General features: G+C 42.0%; 1 protein-coding gene and 2 long non-coding RNA genes across 5 annotated transcripts in view; all 3 read right to left on the bottom strand.

The window, feature by feature from the left end:
• LOC135106160 (uncharacterized) overlaps positions 1–20,611 on the bottom strand; it is a 95,573-nt gene extending 74,962 nt beyond the window's left edge. Inside the window, exons 1-4 of one of the 3 annotated variants that reach the window (XR_010271145.1) lie at positions 20,374–20,611; positions 20,145–20,180; positions 18,305–18,387; positions 13,898–14,173 (exon numbers count right to left, since the gene is read on the bottom strand). This is a non-coding gene — a long non-coding RNA (uncharacterized LOC135106160). Of the gene's footprint in view, positions 1–13,897; positions 14,174–18,304; positions 18,388–20,144; positions 20,181–20,373 lie in introns of those variants that run through there. The other 2 variants (XR_010271143.1, XR_010271144.1) reach the window with 2 other exon arrangements.
• A 539-nt stretch (positions 20,612–21,150) lies between these two features.
• LOC135106397 (uncharacterized) lies at positions 21,151–23,481 on the bottom strand. Its single transcript, XR_010271280.1, has 2 exons — positions 22,066–23,481; positions 21,151–21,444 (listed from the first exon to the last, which is right to left on the bottom strand). It is a non-coding gene; the product is annotated as an uncharacterized LOC135106397 (long non-coding RNA).
• A 603-nt stretch (positions 23,482–24,084) lies between these two features.
• LOC135106653 (hemicentin-1-like) overlaps positions 24,085–26,024 on the bottom strand; it is a 198,662-nt gene continuing 196,722 nt past the window's right edge. Inside the window, 1 exon segment of the mRNA XM_064015949.1 lies at positions 24,085–25,597. Within this exon segment, the coding sequence (XP_063872019.1) occupies positions 25,412–25,597 (186 nt within the window). The 3' untranslated portion in view covers positions 24,085–25,411.

Here is a 26,024-nt window from a genome sequence, read left to right as displayed (position 1 = left end):
GTTGCAAAGTTACATGACATATGAAAAGCAGGAACAAGATACCGTAATGGCCACCAAGGTGATAAGAAACAAAGCTTAAACATCCTCAATAAAAGGAAAAGAAAGAAAAAGCCAATGAACACATGAACACTAAAACAACTGATATGCACACACACGCACGTTTGCATGCATGTTAGAGGTGTAAACTCGGACTACGGCCCTGACCACACCTTGCCTCAGTGCGAGTGTTAGGACATGCCTTCTTCCTGGTGCCAGGTGGAGGTATATATCGTGCTGGCTCCTCATCAAATCCTAAAAAAAAAGAACAAACATTTTGCGCTGCAGCCATTATAGTATGAGGGTGAAGGCACGCCTGACTGACTGCCACCTGACCTTCTGACTGATGGACTGCTCGTCCAATCAGTTTACTTGCCATCGGTTCACTCATCTTTTTGCTTGTCTTGCTAACTGGATGTCTATTCACTGACCCACTGACTACCTGATTAATGGAATGGAGGATCATCTATAGAGTTTACTACCTGGAACCTGCCTGTTTGGTTGTCTATCATCGCAATGGAGGATTGTCTTATTGGCAACTGCATGGAAGGCGGCGAAAGACAAGAAGCAAAGCTGGCTGATAGAATCCTTGATCACGAGGTCATATAGATCCGTAAGAAGAGAGCATGGAGATTAAAGCAGACGGACACCGATTCCTACACTTGCAGCAGGCAGTTAAAGGAGGTCGTGACGACTATTTTGAAAACGCAACATGGGTATCATGACACCGTAAAGGAAATGTTTGGTCCACGAAGCTGACAGATATCGAACACTGAACGCTGCACCCCTACACCGCCAGCTGATCACCAATGGAAGTGACGCCGCCCACCGTGCTCCACGCCCCAACACCACAACACCACGTGAAGGGAACTCACCACGGCGGGATGAGAAACAAGGAATCTGACAGATGAGCAGTTCTTTCGTTAGTTTTAATTACATAAAAAGAGATAATGGAGGGAAAACAAAATACAAATACTTACGTATAAAAATACGTAATGAAAGAGAACGCTCCTCACACATCCATGAAATGCACATACATCTACGTACGTACATCTAACATCAAAAGCGAAAAGAACATCGCATCTTTCTTCGCGGCTCGATAAATTCCAAACACTCCTGATTGGTGGGGAAGCTACAAGAACTAATTTAATACCAAGGTAATGTGAGGTATATTGGTGAGCGGACTTCGGCATGAGGAAGCCGCCGCGAGCCCCGCCGCACATCGACCGCCGCGATGACTGGGCACTGGGCAAGTCTGGCCATGGGCCACACGTTTCCTCCTCTTCTTTTATATGTCCGATTGAAAACAGTATTTTATATGCGAATATGTACTTTTTCAGGAATATTGTGTCCATTTAGCTCTACACTACCAGATCAAAAGTAAATCACATTAAGGACCATTATGAAAGGGATAGTGTGTGTGTGTGTGTGTGTGTGTGTGTGTGTGTGTGTGTGTGTGTGTGTGTGTGTGTGTGTGTGTGTGTGTGTGTCTGTGTGTGTGTCTGTGTGTGTGTGTGTGTGTGTGTGTGTGTGTGTGTGTGTGTGTGTGTGTGCGTGCGGTAAGTCACACGCCCACGACACATGATGGCAAACACACACCTTTCTCCATCCGTGTCTGGTCATCTCCTTGTGGATATGGCATTGACCACCACACAACAAGGCACTTGAGAGGAGGAGGAGGAGGAAGAGGAGAAGGAGGAGGAGGAGGAGGAGGAGGAGGAGGAGGAGGAGGAGGAGGAGGAGGAGGAAGAGAACGAGGATGGAAGGAAAGAAGGAAAAGCAGGGAGGAGGAGGAGGGGGAAGGAAACCAAGAAGGTGAAGGTTGGCTTATGATTGCACTGTAGTGGACGTAACAAGAGCGTCTGGAATGCGTGATACATGACTCTCATTACTGATGCGTAGATAACATCAATTGCTCATCGCATGACAGACGCTAAACAGACACAAGGGCAGACAGACGGAGAGGCAGGCTGGGGAAGGAGGGAAGGCGACCCCAACGCGGGTATGGTATATCGATATGCAAATGACGCGATTTCATATTCGTGACATGTTAAACGCCTAACAAACTGCGACACTCCCATGAATCCTCATACATAAATACATATACATACATCGCTAATACCACTGCCCGCCCCCTCATACACTGACACAGAGCGATATGGACATGACAGCCTTCCACATGTATACATGCATAGGTACTAAATCACACACACACACACACAAACACACACACACACACACACACACACGCACACACACATACGCACATACACACACGAGAGAGAGAGAGAGAGAGAGAGAGAGAGAGAGAGAGAGAGAGAGAGAGAGAGAGAGAGAGAGAGAGAGAGAGAGAGAGAGAGAGAGAAACTAAATTTTCGTGTAATCTCTAAAGTTGTTGTTTTTTTTTAGTTATTCTCTTTGCTAGTTGTGATTACACGTCTCACTGTTCTTTTTTTATCCCTCCTCCAGCAAAGCAGCGTTCATTAATTTAGAGAGTAAGTAATGAATAAACAGACAAACGCTGGAGGCGAGGACACACAATCATAATAATGCTGCAGGTAAAAGTCAAATGCCACAGACAGACCATCATTCGCCAGGATTTTGTGGCTGGAGCTCAAAAAGTTGGAATTGTTAGGGAAGTGAAACAGAAACGAAGGAAAAAACGGGGAACTAAAAGAGAATAGATAATAAAAAAAAAAAGAATGTGAGCCACACGAGGGTTACACATAAAAAAAAAAAAAGAAATAGCCTAAAAATATTCAGTGTTGTAGAAAATGATTGTGTGGTGAAAAAAGTAAGAAAGGGAACATTTTATCACAAAAAAGAAAATGGAAAAACGCCCAAACTATCTCGACGGAAATCCTGAAAATGAAATCTAATAAAACAAAGTAAAGAAACAGAAACGCACGTCGCCTTCATAATAAAATAATATTTTTCGAAAGACAAATACCAAGAAATCCACTGCTCTCTCTCTCTCTCTCTCTCTCTCTCTCTCTCTCTCTCTCTCTCTCTCTCTCTCTCTCTCATAATAGTATTGTAGAGCTGTGTTAAAAACACAAAGTAAGACCGACTAATGATATAACATCAACCCACACACACACACACACACACACACACTATCAATCATCACACGCCTACATTCACAAACAAACACAGTCAGCTAGAGGCATACTAAGTCTGTGGTCTTCCCTCTCCGCTGCAGCGTCTGTTCCCGGTTGACACACAAACAGCTGACGATAAGACGTTCAAGTAAGATCGACACAGAGGGAGAGAAGGAACTCTGGCGTGAATCAAGACTCTGCGGTCACATAACTCTTCAGATAATGTCACCCTCGGTTACAGCGGCAAGACGCAGCAAACAGGGGGAAACGCAAGGAAGAAAAGGACTGTATATAGAACAAGAATGGGGAGAAAAGGAATTAGAGAAAGAAGGACGAGGAGAGAACGAAAAAAAAAAAGGAAGAAAGAAATTTCCATGGAACAAGAGTAGTGAGAAAAGAAAAGTAAAAAGACGAGAAGTGAAGATAAAGAAAAAAAGACAAGGAAGGAAGGGCTGTATATAGAACAAGATTGAAGGGGAAAAAAGAAAAGACAGGAGGAAGAAGGACGAGGAATGGTAGGAGAAGAGCAAAACAAAAAAAAAAGCCAATCAAACAGAAGGCTGGTAGAATATGTGAAGGAAACGCTGAGGAAATGAGGAAGGGGAGGAAGAATGAACAAATAAAGGTAAGGAAGGAGGAAGATAGAGAAGCATACGCGAGATGCCGAGCAAATATGAGAGTGAAAAGAAGGGGAGGGGAGAACATACACAGCGAGCCTGACAAGAATAGTGAACAAAATTGCATCAAGGAAAGAAAATTAGGTGAGCGAAGAATGACGAAAAAGTTGTAGGAAAAAGTGGATGCAAGAGATAACCGGGGATACAAACAGGAGAGAGAGAGAGAGAGAGAGAGAGAGAGAGAGAGAGAGAGAGAGAGAGAGAGAGAGAGAGAGAGAGAGAGAGAGAGAGAGAGAGAGAGAGAGAGAGAGAGAGAGAGAGAGAGAGAGAGAGAGAGAGAGAGAGAGAGAGAGAGAGAGAGAGAGAGAGAGAGAGAGAGAGAGATGCAGCAAACTTCCAAGTAATCGCGTAGATTAAGACAAGGAAAGAACACACACACACACACACACACACACACACACACACACACACAGCTCAGACGTTCGCAATACATATGAAACTTAGAAAAATGTAAAATAAATGCAGTAAAAGTTCAAGTGTTCGAGTCATAAAAGAAAATCCATCCATATGAGTCGAAACAAGCATATAAAACGTAAGAAAAATGAAAGGAAACGAAACAATACAAGACATTTCTGAAACCAAGCAAGATTGTGAGAGAGAGAGAGAGAGAGAGAGAGAGAGAGAGAGAGAGAGAGAGAGAGAGAGAGAGAGAGAGAGAGAGAGAGAGAGAGAGAGAGAGAGAGAATACTCAGAGCAAATATAAAAGTAAGGAGGAGAAGTAAAGGTCAAATATGAAGGGAGGGTCAGGGAAAGGTCGGTCTCGTGTCCTCGTGTCATCTCAGGAAAAAGCCTTCACCGACCCTCTTGAACACACCTGAGACAAGAGCAGGTACTCGCCTCCTCACCGTCTCCCGCCTCGGTCAACACTTCTACCTCTCACTGCAAGCTTCGTGTTCATCCTCTCTCTCTCTCTCTCTCACAGTTTAACTTTTTAACATTCCTTCTTCCATTCATCTCACTCATATTCTCTTCTTGTCTACTTTTCCTCTTTATTCTTACTCACTATTCTTTTCTCGTTCTTTTTCTCTCACTGCAGCCCTCGTTTTAATTCTTTCTCTGTTTTTTTTTTTTTTATGTAACATTCCCTCCTCCATTTATCTCACTCATATTCTCCGCTTGTCCAGTCTTCGTCTTCATTCTTACTCACTGGTCTTTTTTCATCCCTTCTTCCATTTCATTCCCTATTTGTTTCATCTCACATTTTCCAAATGTCCTCTCCTTGTTTTCATTTTCAAATTCTTCTTTTATTGATCGTTTCTTCCTCCCATTCCTTGACCATTCCATCTTTCTCCACTAGTTCACTTTCATTCTTTCTCCTATTATTCTTTTCTTATTCCTTCCTCCACTTCATTCGCGAACCTCTCTATCTCTTTCTTCTGCACTTGTGCAGTGCTCTCACTTCCTCTCCCTTTAATCCTTTCTCTCTCCACCTCTTCTTTTCTCCACTACTACCACCTCAATCTCCTCATGTTCCTCCTCTACCTCTTCTTCCTTTACCACCACTACAATCACCTCCTCTTGCTCCTCCTTCACTTTTTTCTTTTCCCTGTGTCGCCCTTACCCCTACCGCCTCCATTCCCTTTCCTTCCTCCTCCCACGCACTCTTTTGTTTCTCACACCTCCTCAGCCTCTCTTAACCTTTCTCCAAAGCAATCTCTAGATTGAAAAAAGTGACATAAATGTAAGAATGTTGTACACAGAATTCGCGGTAATATGACTGCTTCTGTACACAAACTCCCTTGCATCTCACGAGAAAAGAAAACAGGCAGCTAGTTTCTATTGTGTTTAACCAAAATCTGCTGAAAAAAAAAATCTTAAGTCAGACTGTTACTTTGGCTTTTGTTGGCGGTAAATTAGGGAAAAATATCAACAAGAGAAGCTGAAGTTGAGGAAGAGGGTAGAAGGGATCAGGGGGGAAAAAACAACAACCCCCTCCCTAATTAGTACCTGAAACCTCCTTCCTTCCGCCCAGGACTTCGGTTCATTAAGACGGGTTAGGGGATACGCTGCGTGTGCCTCAGGTATACTATTTCTACTGTTTTCCCAGGACTTCTATTAAATAACGAGGTAATTGTTGTTTCTCTCTCTCTCTCTCTCTCTCTCTCTCTCTCTCTCTCTCTCTCTCTCTCTCTCTCTCTCTCTCTCTCTCTCTCTCTTTCACACAGACACACACACACACACACATACACACACACAAGGAATTTTTAAGTCCGTTTTGCAATAAATAAGAGTGAATCATCTGACTGAGATTAATTAACTTATATGATATATTTAATGTTCAGCAAACAACATACCTCTCGTGTATATATATATATATATATATATATATATATATATATATATATATATATATATATATATATATATATATATATATATATATATATATATATATATATATATATATATATATATATATATATATATATATATATATATATATTTTTTTTTTTTTGGTGTGTGTGTGTGTTGGAACTACGCATGCGTTTTCTCTTTATCTTTTATTCGTATCTATTATGCATATTTATTTGGAATTCATCTTCATAAAGTAGAGAGGGAGGATTAAGAAAAATCTCTCTCTCTCTCTCTCTCTCTCTCTCTCTCTCTCTCTCTCTCTCTCTCTCTCTCTCTCTCTCTCTCTCTCTCTTAATTAGAACGTATCGGAACGCTTTTAAAACACTCATGGGGATCAATGGTATCGATGCACCAGTTACTTCCTCGGCTTACACTCCCCAGTCCACAAAGAGTCACGAGCCGCTGATGTGGTTTAGTGCCATACGATGTCTGTTCACTTAGCAGTCTGTGAGTCAGAGTGGTGCTTCCTGAATAGAAAAGGAGATTGAGGAAGAGGAGGAGAAGGAGGAATAGGAGAAGAAAGAGGAAGTAGGACAGAAGCATGAGGGCAAAGAGATAAGGAAGGATGAGGGAAAGGAGAACAACAATGAGGATGAGGATAAGGAGAGCAAGGACAAGAGCGAGAACGAGGGCGATGAAGAGGATAAAGAGAAATACGAACAAGAGCTTGAGAGAAATTCAATTAGTCCTTGAGAAAGGTGAACATGAGAACATCGTGTGTGTGTGTGTGTGTGTGTGTGTGTGTGTGTGTGTGTGTGTGTGTGTGTGTGTGTGTGTGTGTGTGTGTGTGTGTGTGTGTGTGTGTGAGCATTTGTGCAATCGTGTGTGTCTGTACGTGCATAAACATTTTTCCGACATTCTTTCCAGACATGTACATCACGTTTTTCGCTCATAAGCTTTCTTTGCTGCCTTAATCACAGCCAGTCCCAGGGCACAAAAATACAGTGTTCCCTAGTTTTCATGCACGTACATACGTAAACACAACTTTACCTCATAAGGCTGACTAAGGAAATATAAAACTCCTGAATAGCTAGTTTAGAAAGAAAATGGCTTATCGTGTACGTACAAAAAGCGGCTTAATTCACGAAGGAGGAGAAGGAGGTAGAGGAGGTAGACGAGGAGGAGGAGGAGGAGGAGGAGGAGGAGGAGGAGGAGGAGGAAGACGAGGAGGAGGAGGAGAAGGAGGAGGAAAACGAGGAGGAAGAGGAGGAGGAGGAAAACGAGGAGGAGGAGGAGGAGGTGGAGAAGGGATGTAAAAGCAATAAGAGGGAGATGAGGAGGAAGGAAGGGCAAAAAGAAGAGAAAATAAAAAAAAAGTTAAAAAACTAAAAAAAGACAGGTAGGAACGAGGCAAGGTTGGCGAGGATAATGATACGAGTATTTGGGGGTAAAAGGCGACCACAAAACCGATTTTTAAGTGTAAATATCCATGCTTGTCCATTTTCTTAAGTATGATGAAGGCAAGTTAAGGAGATGCTTAGGATGAGGGTAGCAAGGAGGGGAAGAAGAGAAAGCAAGGAGGAACGGGTAAATAGGAAGGGAAGTTGAGAGGGAGAGAAGGAAGTAAGTCAGTGATGTCATCAAGATGTGCAAAACTTTACCCCAGTGAGAGCTGAAAATAGCTGGTCAAGTTGACGTTAAAGATTCTCTCTCTCTCTCTCTCTCTCTCTCTCTCTCTCTCTCTCTCTCTCTCTCTCTCTCTCTCTCTCTCTCTCTCTCTCTCTCTCTCTCTCAAGTTCTCAGGTCTTATTAAAGCTTGTCTGTGATGAACGAGTATTTTTGTTTTCTGATATCTGGTGACCAATAAAATCTGGACTTATATACGAGCCACAAGAAAAAAAATTCATATGACGTCTCACCGACAGAAACAAACGAAAAAAAGTAAACGTCATCTCACTAAAGGCATTAAAAACCCAGATCCATCAATTAAGCTGAATTTCTGAATTTTACCTAACATATAATGATTTTTCTGTGGCATCACAAGCAGCTGGAATAGTGAATCGGACTTTGGTTCAATACAAGAAAAAGAGTAACAGTTGAGCAGCATGCCACTACTCTGGAGCTTGTTCCCTTCCATTCCACATTTAGACTGACCGACTAAATTAGCACATGTTTTTCATTACAGGTCACCTATGCACTTCAGCAATAATTCCATTGGTTACAAAGATCAGTAAGAATTACATACTGCTAGCTTTGCTGTTTCTTCCAGTACAATAATACATGTTCCTTTCCTTTCCACATCTTAGACTGACCGACACAATTAGTGCCTTTTATTAGAGGTCGCCGATCTCTTTCAGTAATGGTTTTATAGATGAGGAAGGGAAATAGTAGTAAATTAAGGACTGAATGTTGTTGACCTTGTTATTTCACCTGTAGACGAATGTAATAAGTATCGTATACAGGTACAGATGTAGAACAACGACCACATACTCATACAATACTTCTTAAACGTATTATTTTACCTGTAAATACGTTTAATTATAAAGACCATAAATATTTACCTTTGGGTGTGTTGCCTTACCTGTGCATACCTGTGATGACACGGACGGAGTACAGTTATAGTAAAGCACATACGTATAATGACTGACCACAAAATTTCGCTTAGGTGCATTAACTTACAAGCACAGTTCTTTATGTAATGATGTAAAATAGTATTTGTCTAAACCGAATGGAAATAAAAATATGAACGAATAAACTGATTTTATTTAAGAGTTATGTAAAAAAAAAAAAACAGAAAGGGACTAGAGATGCGACAGGATGAAGTAGTTGCCATACACTGCTTCTTTGTCTGAAACATGTATGACATCACTACATCTGAACACCTGTAAACATGTGTCCATGACCTTCAAGCACTGCGCATGCTACTCATACATTACGGTGTTTCGTGTTTTGTAACGATGAGGAACTGATCTAAGATGAGAGAGCAGCCGAGGATCGAATTCATGACAGGACTCAATACATACACGTTATTACGTCATGACTTGCAAGATGCGTGTTACACTTCACAGCGTAATGGACGCTGCGGCCCAAGTGAAGTTAAGTTTGACCTTGACTTTCTAGCCACCAAAAAAAAAAAAATCCAAATAGGAAAACATATGAAGGGCTAATGTTTATTGCGCCGCTGGCAACCACTCAAAAAATTATAATGGTAGTAATAATAGTGATGATGATGATAGTACTAACAATGATACTGAGCAGTGGTGCCTTGGAGGAAGTGCGACTCTGTCAGGTTATGACTCCCTTAATATAAAGAGTTGATGGACTACCAAGAATCTGTCACTATCCTGTCCTCTCTTCCCCTGCTCGTTAGCGCTGAATAATGTAATCAAGCAGCCAAGGGAATAGGAATTTTATGCTGCACATTATCCGTTATAATCATTTGTAACAAAATCACTATACTAACTTACTGTACCGCTATAGGACATGACGGTGATAATTTGACGTAACCAGTTATTCAAGTATACTGCAAGATCAAAGAGACTGACGCAAATTACAGTAACGAGCAATCAAATTTTCTTCACACGCGTAGGTTTACTGAGTTCACCGATGATATATTTCTACACTAATAAGAAACTTTTTTCCTCTAACAATGCCGTAAATAACTATTGCAGAGCTCCCCGCTAGGATAATAACCCCCTCAATAATTAACTACACGCGTCAGTCTACTGCCGGTAATGGCCACATGTAATTCTAGCAACCGTAGTGAATATGTTATGCAACACTGAAAGAGAGAGAGAGAGAGAGAGAGAGAGAGAGAGTGTGTGTGATTCACCTACGGTCGTCTGTTGGTCACCCAGCCAGCCGTTACCCTACGGAAAGGGATCAGAGGATAGGACTGAGACCACTTACACATCACACACCGGAACAGCGAGGTCACAGCCTCTCGGGTTACATCCCGTACCTACTTGCTGCTAGGTGAACAGGGGCTACACATTAAGAGGCTCGCCCATTTGCCTCGCCGCTCCAGGGATTCGAACCCGGGCCTTCTTGCTTGTGAGCCGGGCGTGCTAACCACTACACTACGCGGTGTGTATGTGTGTGTGTGTGTGTGTGTGTGCAACAATGGAGTGCATGTAATATGTGTGTGTACCGAGTTTGGATGTGTTTACGTAAAAATCCCCCATCTGTAGAATGAATGTTTGGTCGCCTTCCCTCCCCGCACAATCTCCGACGTCCCTTAATTCCCGCCCCGGTCCACCACAAGCAGCGTGTGGCAATAGCGGAAGCGGCACGGACGCAGCGTGTTATTTAAGGATATTGACAAGAGTGTGAGTAACGGGACCACTAGACAGTCCCGTCGTAAACGAGTCAATTTATCGATTATTGACTGCTTACCAGCCTCACAAGCCTCATCCACTCTGTCCTGTCCCGCCCCACCCACCCACTCCTCAATCCAACCAGCCCCGACCTGCCCTGCCCCGCCCAGCCCGTCCTGCACGCCCCGATCCGCCCTGCCCACCTCCACTTCCAAGTCCCTCAGTATTTGTAAACATGTTACTGAGAGAGAGACTCGAGACCAAACCATCGAAAAAGTGGTCCGTTGTTAAACACGAGCATAACTTGTTCCTACTATATATACTAACTCGGTGCTACTTCCAGCTCCTCCTCCTCCTCCTCCTCCTCTTCCTACTACTACTACTACTACTACTACTACTATTACTACTACTACTACTACTTTTACCGCTACTACTATTACTACTTTTACCGCTACTACTACTACTACTACTACTACTACTACTACTACTACTACTGCTACTACTACTACTACTACTACTACTACTATTACTACTACTACTACTACCACTACTACTGCTACTACTATTTCTACAACTAATAATAATAACAACAAGGTCCAGAGAGTACCCTATGTACCCTGAATAATAGTTCATTGGTAGAGGCAGTGAACAATGAGCCAGACTGAACCATCCTGCCTGAGGTTCGAATTCCACCTAATGGACAGACATGATCCAGTACTATGATTTATTATGACAGAATGTACTACCCTGTATATTTACATCCCCATCACGCAGCACTTCTCTCTCGTGACCCAGTTAGCAAATAGGACTACTACTCCTGGGACTTGTCAAGTATCGACATGTTTGTATTAGCAGTACGCAGCTCGGTCAGGCGGACACTGATACAACACGGTATATAATGATGAACACGAGCCAATCTGAGCGCACGCACAGAGGAACCTTCATTACAGCACAACATGTATATAAATAATGGAGGGATAATGAGCCGGGTATCACAACAGCCTATAAAAATTAACTCGATCTTTTTTATACATGAAGGAAAAAAACGGGAACCTTTCTATGCTTCGTTATTTACACACACACACACACACACACACACACACACACACACACAGCAACATATGAGAAAATCAAAACCAATGCAACTTTTTCACTATTTACAGTATACAAACACTCGCCACTGACACAATCTATAGTGCTGTTCAGTCACTGTTACAAGGCTAGACAGGAATCATATTTGGAGGGGGAACAATAACACGGATTCAACAACGAGCTATTGCCTTACCAAAAATAAAGTGCAGAACGACGACTCCGAGTAAAAGAAAATAAAAGAGAAAGGTCAAAACATGAAAAAAAAAATAAACAAATACCAGAAAACTTCTAAACAGACGTAACGCAAAGTCAGCCAACGGTAGTAATAAAGGAAAAAAATATATTCGTCTCCGTCTACAAACATGGTTACCTTTTGAATCAAGACTTTCGCTTTTACGTGACCAACAGCCTCCTAATGGAATCTCTCTCTCTCTCTCTCTCTCTCTCTCTCTCTCTCTCTCTCTCTCTCTCTCTCTCTCTCTCTCTCTCTCTCTCTCTCTCTCGCTCGCTCGCTCGCTCGCTCTGAAGACCTTTTACAGCAATGTCCAGCGCAGGAGAGAAATCAGACTCCCAACTTTCTCAGTTTTCGATGGCGCCGCAAGGACGCAGTGAGAAAAGAAACTAAAGACTCGTTTTACTGCTGTTTGTGCTGCTGGTATTGCTCTCTACCTAAATGTTTATCCTTTTCTCTGTGTGTGTGTGTGTGTGTATGTGTGTGTGTGTGTGTGTGTGTGTGTGAATGAGAGAGAGGAAGAGACAGCCAAACGTGAGATGAAGAATTCACGCAAGCGTTGAATACATAGTACGCCAGTAAAGATTAGCACTACATAAGATCACCATAAGGCAAGTACAAGATAAGTCTAACAGTACAGTCTTTGTCCCTGAGTACTTATAAAGGACGTGGTTACCTGTGTGTGTACTAGTGTGTGTGTTCTAGTGTGTGTGTGTGTGGGGCCGTGTCCGCAGTAAAGCCATCATTTACACGTGGTGCTTAATGATGGTAATTAGCGGCCTTAATTAAACCCGCGTCTCCCCTGCAAGGTAACACTGCTTCCTGATTTACGGAGCTCCGTCCTGAAAAAAGTTAAATTATTCCTCCCGCCTCCACGCACCTCTGAAAAAAGGGAAAGAAAAGTGTTCCCGCCATTTCCTATAAGGCCGTTGATCATGTGACTTGAGGAAGAGGCGGGGAGAGAAGCGGGGAGAAGGCGGAGAGTCATCTACAAGGAAAGAGCGACACTCCTTAGCCAGCTGTCGTTATGTCTGTTTCCCTTTATTGTCATGCTTTCTTGTGGTGTTTTTCCATTTGATGTAACTCATGCTGGTCTTTTAACTCCTTTTTTTTTACTTTTTTTTTTTTTCGTTTTGGGTTTATCCGATGTGATTAACTTAAATCTGTTCTTTCTCCTTCCCTTTGGCTTTTTTTTCTTTCTTTTCTCTAAGCCTTTGAGATCGCAATCCTTTATCTTCATCTCCTCCTCCCTTCTTCTTCCTTCTCCTCCTCCTCGTCTTCCTCATCGTCCTTGTCCTTGTCCTCCTTTCAGTCTCGCTGGAGGTGGAAAAACTACTCAAGAGGATAAACTCGAGGCCACAAGACAAAGATAGTTTACAGTGCCCCGTTGTTAGTAATCGGACTTCACTTGGCTCTTTATAAGTAGTCATCAGTTTAAAGTTACCGAGAATGACCATAATGTAAATCAGTGAATTGCCGTTTTCCAGGTATTTTCAAGGTCACTCTATTGAATTAGCTCCGTACCGCATCTGGAAAAATTGTAACCTCGCTAATGGATCCAAATTGCAATGTTCATAACTGCACTTAGCATTCATTACAGAGGAAGGAAAGTATCACGGGATAAGACGAGTATTGCGTGGGACGAGCTTTAACTATGTGTTGAAACAATAATCCCTCATGTTGAATAATGCATCCACTTACCGCCATTAGACTATTAGCGAGTTAAGTATGAGTGACACACACACACACACACACACACACACATACACACACACACACACACACACACAGAGAGAGAGAGAGAGAGAGAGAGAGAGAGAGAGAGAGAGAGAGAGAGAGAGAGAGAGAGAGAGAGAATGTATGCATAATCAATCCAGTAACGTGACATATGGTTCTTACACAACCTGAATACTGATATGGTAACATAGTGGCGCAACACAAACTCCACGTAACCTAACCTTTCACAACCGTATATTGAGGTCAGCAGGAGAAAATATAACGAAAATCACAGAGGTTTCAAGTAAACATTTATAAAACGGATATCTACAAAACAATAGCACTCTCTCTCTCTCTCTCTCTCTCTCTCTCTCTCTCTCTCTCTCTCTCTCTCCTCTCTCTCTCTCTCTCTCTCTCTCTCTCTCTCTCTCTCTCTCTCTCTCTCATACACGTAACTGGGAAGTAATAATCCAGCGTAACACAAGGTTTATGATTCATTCTCCCTTGCCTCCACATCAGCGCCTCCTTCGTGAAGTTGTTGCCTCGCCAGTGCCGGTGGGTGGAGGGCGTCGCGGCGCTGCCCTGCCCCGGCCTGCACTCCCCGCCATGATGAAGTGTAATGGGCGCTGTGTTTTATTACCGGCTGAGTGGAGCTGCTCGTCCAGGCTCACCCTCCACGCTGACTAATTAGGTAGTCAACCACGGCGACTGGGGTATACATCAAGGCAGACATGAATGCACACACACACACACACGCACACACACACACACGAACACTTGTAAGCACAAACATATGTATGCATACACAGTTGTACACATATATTACAGTCATGCGCAGAAAAAACTTGTACCAACACCAGCCCCCTACACACCTGTAACCCAACACACACACCTGTAAGGAGATTCACACCTGTACGCATACATTATAGTCATGCGCAGAAACATCACACACTACCCCTTACCCACACACCCACACACGCACACAAGACACAAGCCGCAGTGCCGCCCTACCATGCCCATGTTGCAGGAGAGCTAAATAACGCCAGAGAGGGCAACTGTCAATCAAAATTTGCATATATGCCTGCCAGGGACGAAGGGAGAGAGGGAGAGCTGCCTGCTTAATGGTCAGGGCGTCGAATATCATCTGATTTTTTTTTTTTTTACGCAAAGTACAAGGATGAATCTCTCTCTCTCTCTCTCTCTCTCTCTCTCTCTCTCTCTCTCTCTCTCTCTCTCTCTCTCTCTCTCTCTCTCTCTCTCTCTCGTTCTCTCTCTCTCTCCTACCAAAAAGTGGACAAAACAACGAAAAGAACCCGTAAAAAACGGAACCAAATTCAATAATGCCACTGCAAACAGAACAAAACAGAACAACACGGAAGTAAACGGAAGACTTTGCTTTAATAAACATCAGAAATTCACTTGAAATCTGTTTACACCGCCTAATAAAAGTTTCCTGCACATGCTGTTTCAAGATTTCACTTCCTGAATCTCAATGGAAAAATACAGCAAGCTAAAATATACAAGAAAAAAAAATACAATGCTCCTCTTTTTAACGAGACTAAGAATTAAATTTCTTAAATCAGAAGAGGAGGAGGAGGAGGAGGAGGAGGAGGAGGAAAGAAATAAAGGAAGGAAATGAAAAGAAATACAAACACACACCCACACAAAAAAAAATACTGAATGGAAAAAAAAAATTCTAATACAAAAACAAAAGCAAAGGTCGGATGGCAGTTACCATACCCAGCCAGTAATATATATATATATATATATATATATATATATATATATATATATATATATATATATAAATATATATATATATATATATATATATATATATATATATATATATATATATATATATATATATATATCTTTTTTGAGCAGAATCCTGGTGAGCACAAGGAATATAAGAAACGCTCTCCTCTTTTGTACAGTTTCCTCTTTTCCCTATTCCCCTCCTTTCTCTTTTCCCCCCCTCCTCCACTTCCTCTTTCTCCTCCCTCCGCTGATGCCATTTTTATCTAGTTTTCTATCATGTCTGTCTTTTCTCCCAAAGTTTCTATTTCATTTTCAACGTCATTCCCTTGCAACTTACCTGCAGGCGTTCTCGAATCTAATTTTAGTCTTTTTTTTACTTTTTTTTTTTTTATAAATTTCTTTTTTTTTTCCTCTATGTTTCTTTCTCTGTATTCCACACTTGCTGTTAACGTTACTTCCTTACCCACACTTTGCTACGAAAATACAGAGATCCTTAAAATATGCTTTGTTTAGGAAGCAAGTGGAAGTCGTGAGAGAGAGAGAGAGAGAGAGAGAGAGAGAGAGGAGAGAGAGAGAGAGAGAGAGAGAGAGAGAGAGAGAGAGAAGCGTCGAGGGGAAGGATTACGCTAGGGAAGCATTTTACCGCTCTAAACACAGCCTCGTCAAGCCCTTGCCTCCCCACATCAGCCGGTTTTCGCTCTCCCACTGCGTTGCCAGCAGTTAATGAACATCTTGCTACACTCGTACATTTGTGGAGCCTCGTGCTAACTCACTATAACTATCATTCTAGGCGCTCGCATTCATTTGAAATTTATAGTGAGAAATACGTGATACAGACATGCTTGTAACTCTAATAAAAAGAAATATTTACTTAACAATGCTTGAAATCATTGTGTGTCGTCACTGCACTGTACTCGTATTTTCGCTTGCGTGTTTCTTGTATGTAGCTTCTTTTCTAATACCCAACCTAATCTCTTTGGATTCATGATTTTCTGAACATTGAGCCCTAACAATATTATTAATTATCGAAAACTACGTAAATTCCCACAAACGTCACATCAGTACTATCATAACAACCATCACCACCATTACCTTCACTATGAGTACCTCGACTACCATCACCGCTACTAATACTACTATTAGTACTTTCACTACTACTGTTTCTATGTGTGGATTAGCCACGACAACTCAGCAGAGAGGAAGAGGACGATGAGAAGGAGTAGAAGGAGGAGGAGATGGAGGAAGGGAAGAGAAGTGGTCTCTATTCTCCTCTTCCTCTTCATTTCCTCTTTTAAGAATGAAGAATTGACGTCTCAGCTCTCAAGAGAAAGAGAAAGATATTTTCTCTTCTCCTACGCCTACCTCTTTCTTCCTTCTTTATCTCCTTCTTCCTCCCTTTACTTCTCGTACTTCTTTTTTCTTCCCAAACAGAAAAAAAATAGAAAAGTTAATAGTTTCTGTATATCATAATGAATAGTAGTAGTAGCAGCAATAGTAGTAATAGTAGTAGTAGTAGTAGTAGTAGTAGTTGTTGTTGTTGTTGTTGTTGTTGTTGTTGTTGTTGTTGTTGTTGTTGTTGTTGTTGTTGTTGTTGTTGTTGTTGTTGTTGTTGTTGTTGTTGTTGTTGTTGTTGTTGCTGTTGTTGTTGTTGTTGTTGTTGTTGTTGTTGTTGTTGTTGCTGCTGTTGTTGCTGTTGTTGTTGTTGTTGTTGTTGTTGTTGTTGTTGTTGTTGTTGTTGCTGTTGTTGTTGTTGTTGTTGTAGTGATGTGTCACAGTAGTAGTAGTTTTTGTTGTTGTTGTTGTTGTTGTTGGTGGTGGTGGTAGTGGTGGTGGTGTAGCATTAGTTGTAATTGTTGTGAAAACTGATAAGGAATGGAGAGGATATAGAAGTAAACTAGTCTTTTTGATGTTTACATTTTCTCAATAGATGAATAATTTCCTTTCATCGTATTGACAAATTTTTTTCGCATGATTTATTGTTGGATCTCTGTGTCAGAATGTCAGTAACGGTGGGTAATTTGGCACTAATCATCACAGATATCTCCTTGCCTCTTTTTTTTTTCCTTCGTTCCGTTTGTTACCTCTCTCTCTCTCTCTCTCTCTCTCTCTCTCTCTCTCTCTCTCTCTCTCTCTCTCTCTCTCTCTCTCTCTCGCTTCCTCTCTCCCCCGGGCCGTAGCCTCGCCTGGCAGCCCCACAGGCACAGCCGCAGGACCAATGCAGTTTTCTGAGTGGCTTCCCGTCCCCGGGAGACACGGCGGGTCCCGGGTGGCGGCGGGTAGTGATGGTCTTCTGATTGCTTCCCCATGACCTAACTTTACCCATTGGTCCTCCATTTCCCTTGATCCTGTTCCTCAATGCCTGATCCCTGCCCACGCTCCCTATTATCCGCCATGCTGCTGCTCCCCACAAAAAAAAAAAAAAAAGAGGAAGAAATTCGCTCAACCGTTTCCATTAGGCCGGCGAAGGGACAGATTGAGAGAATGGACACTTTTTCGCTTGCTCTTTCCCCGCTCGCCAATTTTTCCCTTCCCAGCATGTTAGTGTCCATAAACATTCTTTACCTTCATTTATTATCATTATTACTTTTTTCTTTGCTACAAGTTCCCAGTACGCTGTGGGGAAAACATCAAGGGAGGTTACGGCGAAGCGCTCCAGTAAAATACCAACGTCCCCATTCTCCTCTTTTCACGAGTGGCTGGAGACTTGGTTAAATAAACACCAAGATTATCCTCCCAGACGGCGCCCAAGTGAATGCCAATTATACACGATACAAAGTAAACACCAGGCCACTCAAAAAAAAAAAAAAAAAAAAAAACACTGGCTCACGCAAATAAAATAAACAGAGGTGAAGGAAGACAAACAAAGATTATCTCCGCGCTGGTAGCCCGGCACGGCATAGGGCAGGACGAGGATAGCATGGGTCATCAACACCAACACTTCAATAAAGGACTGGTTCCTTGTCCCGTCGTTTTTCCAGGCAGACTCAACACTACACAACTTCAAGGGGAGGTAATTACAGATAGGATTAAAGAAAAACAAATAATCCCTGCAAAATACATCTGAGACAGGATACTCACCATCAAAAGGCCAGCACGTCGCCTCCCAGTGTAAGATGTAATCCCTCGTGGCGTTCTCTGCACAACACACTGTAGCTCGTCTTCTGTAAAATAGTGTCAATGTTGCTTTTACACTCAGAATGTTGGCTATTCTCTGTCACCCGGGTTAATAACAAGTAACAGAGATACAGACTTTTAAACATAGATTGGTATTTTATCACCTGCGAAAGTGCAAGAATGATTATTTATCAAAACTAAGGAATATATTTTGCGTTATGAATCACTATGTGGCAGAGTATATATCGCGTCAAGACAATAATATCGATAATGTAACACAACTGTATAGAAAATTACAACTATGAATCGTACGCGTGCGAGAAAATAAAGCAGTTGTAAACAAGAAAAAAAAAATCACACGGGGCTATTATCAATCACCAATAAAAGAAAAAAAAAAGTGAAATGTACGGTAAAGTCAACCTCCTTGCTTACAACGTACAGAGGAGACGATGCACATTTCCAAGTCTGCTCGAGACTAACCCAAAAAGAAACTGGAAACAAATGTATGAGGAAGAAAAACCTCATACACCCTATGAAATATTTATACCCTTCCCTGGACCCTGACACACAGGCCGAGTCTGCACACTCAGTCAGGCTCACAGGAAATTTACTCCTTTTTGGTCCTCACAGAAAACCTGCAGTGACTTTCAGCTACGCGGACAATGCTTCATCTGCCTCTCATCCCTTCAGCGCAGCTTTATGACCAGCTGCTGAGATGGCAATAAGGAGCCAGATGGTGTGAGGCTGGGACGAGTGAGTGAGGATAAAGGACACCCACCTGTGACCTCAAAAGAATATTGTTCAAAGGAAAAAGAAACCCTCCAAACTTGAATGACTTCCACCTCTCTTAAAGCTGCCTGATCTTGTGGCTGTTCCCTGTACCGTCTGTCAACCAGGGTTCGTATATATCAAAGCTGTGTTGAAATTAAGTGACAGGAGAATACAGAGAGACGAGAGAAGGGACGGAATGGGCAACACGGGAAATTCAGGCTCAGTCGACAGACAAGAACGGCAATAAAACCAAGCATTAATTCCCTACTCTTTTGCATAATTCCTTAAAATAGTACTGGATTAGCACTCACTAGGCTAAGGGAGAGGTGTTAGGGTATAGTTTGTCTTGCCCGTAACTGCTCTGAGAGTCTGGCTCGGGGGAGATGGAGGCTCGCCTCCATGCACACACGTCATCCAAAATGTTGCCGAGAAAAGGCTTCTGAGGACCAGTTTTGTATTACTTAGTGTGACAATGGCGGCAGGAGAGGCGAACAAGTTAAACTAATTAATAAACTTAGTAAAATTTTAAAAGGGCGAGGCTACTCTCTTAGGATAACTAGCCCCTAAGTGACACTAGCGCTGCGGGGCACTAACGCTATGGGGTTAAGGGCAACGAAAGTTTCGCAATGTCTTCGATATGATTGCCTCTACCAAATAAAGGCCGTGGCGTGACATTTTCCATTCAGTATAAACGGTGTACTCAAAACAGTACTTCTGAAGGTTAATACAGGGCAGAACTAAAGCGCTACGAGGTCAAGTAACTTTAAATATGGCGGCCGAGACAAATCGAAAAATTGTAAGGAACTGATGGGCCAGGAACTAGAACATTAGATTATGTAATGCATTCAGTAAACATAATAATAATAAAAAATGCACGTAAGTATTAGTCACAGAAGATTATAATAGCGTTATTTCAGTAATATCAGCCCCATTTTCAGTATCAATCCGTAATCACGCCAGCACCACCACCTCAGCCTGTTGGCGTTGACTGGTCTACGCAGCTACTGTACGTTCACTTCGCTCATGCACTTACACTGTATAGTGCCTCGCCCTCACTGCTCAGTGGTCACTAGGAAAGGAAAAACGAGAGTGATAATATAATAAAATAATAATATAATAAAAGTGATAATATAATAAAAGTGGAAATATTTACGTATGTGAAAACTAGATGAATCAGGAATTTGCTGTTAACGGATCATCTGACATAATTGTGTTAGAAGAAACCTACAATACACAGGACCAGTGATACTCATGATTCTTACCTTTAAAAACGCAGTAAGGGAGTAGCACCCTCTGCCACCAGCACCAATACCCTCGTCGGGCAACTGATGAAAGCGCAGGGAACAGCGAACGTCTCACTCAGCTCACAGTCTTACCAATTCTCCATAAAAAACTTACCTTTACCTCCTACTTCAAATGGCTATTTTTTTTTTTTTTACTCTAGCTGAACCAACATAGTCTAATTTAATCTCCGAATAATTTATCATTACTTAAACTTGTAGTTTCACATCTCATTGAAACAAAATATAAGTAAAACAACCTAACATCATATACAGTACAATGTGTTTGAGCTATCCATGATGCTTCCAGGTGATGATAGTGTTATTCTATTAGTTTAATTATCTATATCATTATAATGGTTATCCATTAGAGACTGAACACCGGGACTCAAATAGACCCAAATATCATCCGGTGCCTTTCACACAATTCAACTTCCAGTCACTAATGGTCTACCAGCACAACCCTATTGGTAATACTGATTGCCTAACCAATCCTGTAGAAGCAGCCTCGTTGACGTCATGCTCACTCCTCTCTCTCTCTCTCTCTCTCTCTCGCCACGGGGACACCATCTGTGCAAACTGCTGCGTTATGTCTAATGAAAGATACATACTGCATACACATGATGTGCGTGAGAGTGGTGGCGATGGCAGAGAAGAGTTAATACTTATTGAACCAGCTGTTACATAATCCATGCCAGAACCTTCCATATTACGCGTCTCCCTTCCACCTTACTAATTAAAGGAAAAAGACACAACAACGCTTTGGTAGTTTTTATTATGCCAACAACATGTAAAAAATATATGCTTGACATTTGGTAGTCTCCTCAAGAAACATTATAACATATATATATATATCTATATATATGTAAATAGTTCGAATTCTCAGGATTGCCTTTAGATTGAGCTGTTCCACCCTGACTCCGCGCACTGGGGAGGCCTGACCACAGATGAACCCCGCTAGTTGACTCCCCCTTCCCTCACCGGGGCTCTGGTTCCTGTTGTAGGCTGACATTTTATCACTTGCTCGTTTCCTTTAGTCCTTTGTTTAATGTCCTAGAGAGTTTCAGAGTGACACAGAAGAGAATAAACAAGATTGACACAGTTTTTGATAAGGGGGAGACACAACCCAGCCCCCAAGTATCCCTGCCCGCCCCTTCTTTCCCTCCCCTCCCTTCCCCTCCCTCCTATGTACAGCAGCTTTCCAAGCGAACAATGAAGAGGGTCGGTCACTTGGTTACATAGAAAGTGATATTTATGCTGCTATGTACACGATAGAGAGCACGCACAACTTCCGCGCGCACACAGCTGGTCTTATGTACACATGACGCAACGCGCACCCACATCTTGTTCCCATGATCGAGTCTCCTTAGCGCAAACAAACACACACAAATATGCACACACACACACACACACACACGCAGCCATAATAATGTATTGTGTTCATCAATATAATCAATCTAATGCAGAAGCAAAGGCAGATAAAATAATAATAGTAATAGTAATAATAATAATAATAATAATAATAATAATAATAATAATAATAATAATGATAATAATAATAATAATAATAGTAATAATAATAATAATGAGAGAGAGAGAGAGAGAGAGAGAGAGAGAGAGAGAGAGAGAGAGAGAGAGAGAGAGAGAGAGAGAGAGAGAAACAAATGCAATTACTTTTTTCGAAAGTTCCTGGGAGGCATGAGAGGAGCGCCCCTTGTCCCTTCACGCTCGCAATGCATCCCGCACGGGCGCTGACGGCGAGGGTGGGGGCGGCACTGACATGTGTGTGGTGACGGTGGATAGATCTTCAACATACACCACCCGTTTCCTTTCCTTGAATTCTTATGAGTGTGATGAGAAGCTTCAGTGGTTCCTAGGAATACCACTTGCAAACCAACAGCGCGTCACGAAATGCTCTTTAGAATTCCTGCAATGCCCATAATCTTCCGAGTGTTCTTAATAACGTATGGTAATTTACTTCTCTTTTCTCTTTCCCTCGAAATTGACGTTTTTTTTTTTTTTTGATTCGATAAAGTTTCGCTTCGACACTTTCTCTTCCGACGTCATATTTCCCATTAACGACTGTTTTCAGCACCTTCTTCGAATCACTGCACAAGAACATATGAGAGCACGCCGGAGCTTTCACGGCAAGTCCAGCACGGCGCGAATACGAGGGCGGTCAGCAACTTTACCGTGATAAGAACCTCGAAGTGGAAAGTAAGAGGCGAGGAAAGGAGATATAAAAAGTTGCCCTGTGGAAATGGAAAGACGATGAAAATAAGGCAAAAGGTGAAGTGTTAAATAGGTGTATACGCGCAGGATGGACTGGCGGTACAGGGAAAGGGTTAGTGGAAGATGTGGTGGATGGCGTAAAGGCGGGAGGTGGGAGAGTGATGAGGGGAGAGAGAAAGGGCTGCATGGTAAAGCGCGGAAGCAATGGCGGAGGGGAGTTAATATAAGCGAGATACAAAAAAGAGTAAATGGAAAAATGTGAAACTTCTGTATTAAGAAAAATGTAAGCGCTAAGTTTCTGAAAATTGAGCTAAAATTGGCAATATCTAGGCCACGTCGGGGGACAAGGTTTCTTTAGAGACCGAAACTTTTTGGAATTACGCCCGAGAAGTCCTTTGAGCCGAACCTCGTGTAGTTTCGAGACAGTTTCAGGCAGCTGAGGGAAAATCACACTAAGGAAGGGTTCGTCTTTAGACGTGTCATCGAAGCCTCGCAGCTTGATCACTAAACCACTTCCGTAGAGAGTGTCGAGACATCAGCGATGAAGCAAATAAATGAACCTCAGTGGCCGAGAGAAAAAAAAAAAAAAAAAGGAGCGCGATACCCGAGGATAAAAATGAACATTGTACAGTTACCAGAATGACCATATGGAGATATGGAAAAAAAAATAAATAAATAAATAAATAAATAATAAAAAAAAAATAGGTGGTAAGGAAATGCGTGAAACGGTTAGCAAGGTGCGCATGTGGAGTTAAAACCACCGACAAGCGATATATATATATATATATATATATATATATATATATATATATATATATATATATATATATATATATATATATATATATATATATATATATATATATGATAAAGGCAATAAATCAATGAAAGCGCTTTGAAACTAAACTGAAAGGAAGTTGATACTGGAAAGGGAAGGGGAAGACATAAGGAAGAGATAACACTAACAGAAAACGACATTATTAATAAGAAGGAATCCGCTGATCAGTAGACGACAGTGGAGAATATGAAGAAATTTGAAGACAATGTAAATGTTAGATATTTGGTAACAGTTAGTGAGGCGGAGTAAGTAACTATTGAGGAGGAGGAAAAGAAGAAAACAATTTCAAAGACAGAAAGACGAAATTTGAAGAATCTTGAAATAAAGAAAATTATGATATAGTGAAAATAACAAAAAGTAAGTATATGAATAAAAAAATAGAACAGGTAACACATAATAAGAAGTATATAAAATGTAATAAAAATATCATGTGTTCCTCTATAATGTGTGGGAACGTATGTCACTCAGCACCTTTTGCAACCCTGATCGTTAGCCTTTCCTGATGCTCCCTGACATCCATACACACACACACACATACATGTACGCGTTAAAGTATACACACGTAAAGATGCCTATTTAGGAAGCTGTCAATAGTTGGGAGTTAGATTCCGTAACACACACACACACACACACACACACACACACACACACACACACACACACACACACACACACACACATAAAGACCACTCGTATAGAAAAAAAAAAGAAAAGAAAAATCGATGTAGTTCCCGAGCAAAGAAAACGCTGGTGTTAGTCCCACTTTCCAGATAATTACCTTCCCCGGCCCAGGCAAACAGGTGCAACAAACCCACATCTTGCCCCTCGAGGACATCTGGAGGGAGGCCAGGAAAAAGAAAAAAGAAAAGGAGCAAACAACATTCTCACGACTCACACAACGTCTAATTCTTTGGCGAATTCGGCCACCAGAGTTAAAAGATTTCACGTCAAGTTGAAGAGCATTGGGCCAAACGCTACACAATGATCGGTGAAGAGGAACAAATCTGGAAGTTACGAAATATATGGAAGTCTAAACATATAACTTTCTTATATAGATATATTTATTTATATATTTTTTTACGTATTTGTTTCCTGTGAGTGATCGGCTTTATACATTATTTATAAATTTCATACATATCCCTTTTCCTTTTCCACAACACTTGGACCACCTGCACTTCTGTATCAGTATCATCTTCCCTCAATTTTCCCCTCGTGGAGGCGACACTTGGCACTATATTCTCCCCTCGGGAATACCACGTCGTCCTGTGTCGCCATGAGCAATATCGATTTCTTCACTCATGGCCCACATCGTCTTGTTTGTTTGTGCGATTTTTTTTCATAAAGTGTCAAAGTGGTATGAGGGATTGGAGCGGTTTGTGTGGTACACTCGTCCCGAAGGCCTTACAGCCCTTAAAAAGGTAACACTTGTCAACACACTAGCTCGGATCTCACAGACGATTTAACAAGTTCGAATGAGTCCGGTGTGTCCATTTCCCTTCACTGCTTTATCGGCCGTCGATGTCGAGGAAACTTTCTGCAATTCCATAATTTATCACAACTGTATCCTCAAGCAAGCACTGGAGAAAATACGTATCTTGAGTCTCTATTCACGCTTCTGGTCCGAAGCAGACATGAAACACGCTTCAGTTTACTCCTTTATGAAACAGGGAAGCATACCCACCCTCCCACCCACCCGCCACCCACATCCACACACGCACACACAAAACGTGAGAAAAATACCAAGTACGGCCACCAGGCGTCTCGTCCCCAACACCTGCATCACTAGCTACGTAAATAGGAATTATGCCAAAAAATACGCCACCGTTCCATGAAAAACGTCACAGGTTTATCACCAACCACCCGGAACATTTTCAACCACTCCTACAAAAATTTACTTTACATGGCGATGTTGCTGCTGCTGTCCGCCCTGAAACACGGCGCTAGTGGTGCTCAGAGGAAGCTCTCCTGCTGACCCGTGTGTCCTTCCGCCCGCACGTAGAGGCGAGGGTGTGACCTAACGCTCGGGGAGACGGACTCGGAACCCTCACACGGCAGGTACTCAAGGTGGCCGGTGGGAGAGACGGAGGCGGGGGTGACGCTGACCTCATCGTCCAGAGTGCGGGCCGGGGACAGCAACTGAGGAGTAAAGGAGAGCAAAGAGATTCTAAGCGTCCTGTCCGCTACGGCCTCCAAGACACTAAACCGTTCCCTCGCTGCACCGGGAAGGACGGCACACTACTCACGCCCTTCAGTAACACTTCATCTGTCCAGCATTGGTTGCTATACACGGGGACTGTCCTTTACAACCTCAAATTGCTGGAAACATCACGGTCAGGTAGCAGGACGGCTAAGTAATTATTAACATCTAAAATAATTCAATTAACTCTAACCCTTTGACTGCTACAGCTCTTCTCGGCTTGATATCATAATCTGGTATAAGTTTAGATAACAATCTTAAAAGAAAAGTACTAGTGAAGGTTTCTAAATACTTGTAGCTTAATTTTAGATGAGTAAACTTCCCATGATGGCCGAAAATAAAATTATATATATTATGAGCAGTCAA

This window comes from Scylla paramamosain, chromosome 13, assembly GCF_035594125.1.
Source record: "Scylla paramamosain isolate STU-SP2022 chromosome 13, ASM3559412v1, whole genome shotgun sequence".
Classification (NCBI taxonomy): Eukaryota; Metazoa; Arthropoda; class Malacostraca; order Decapoda; family Portunidae; genus Scylla; species Scylla paramamosain.
This window is presented reverse-complemented; position numbering and strand designations above follow the sequence as displayed.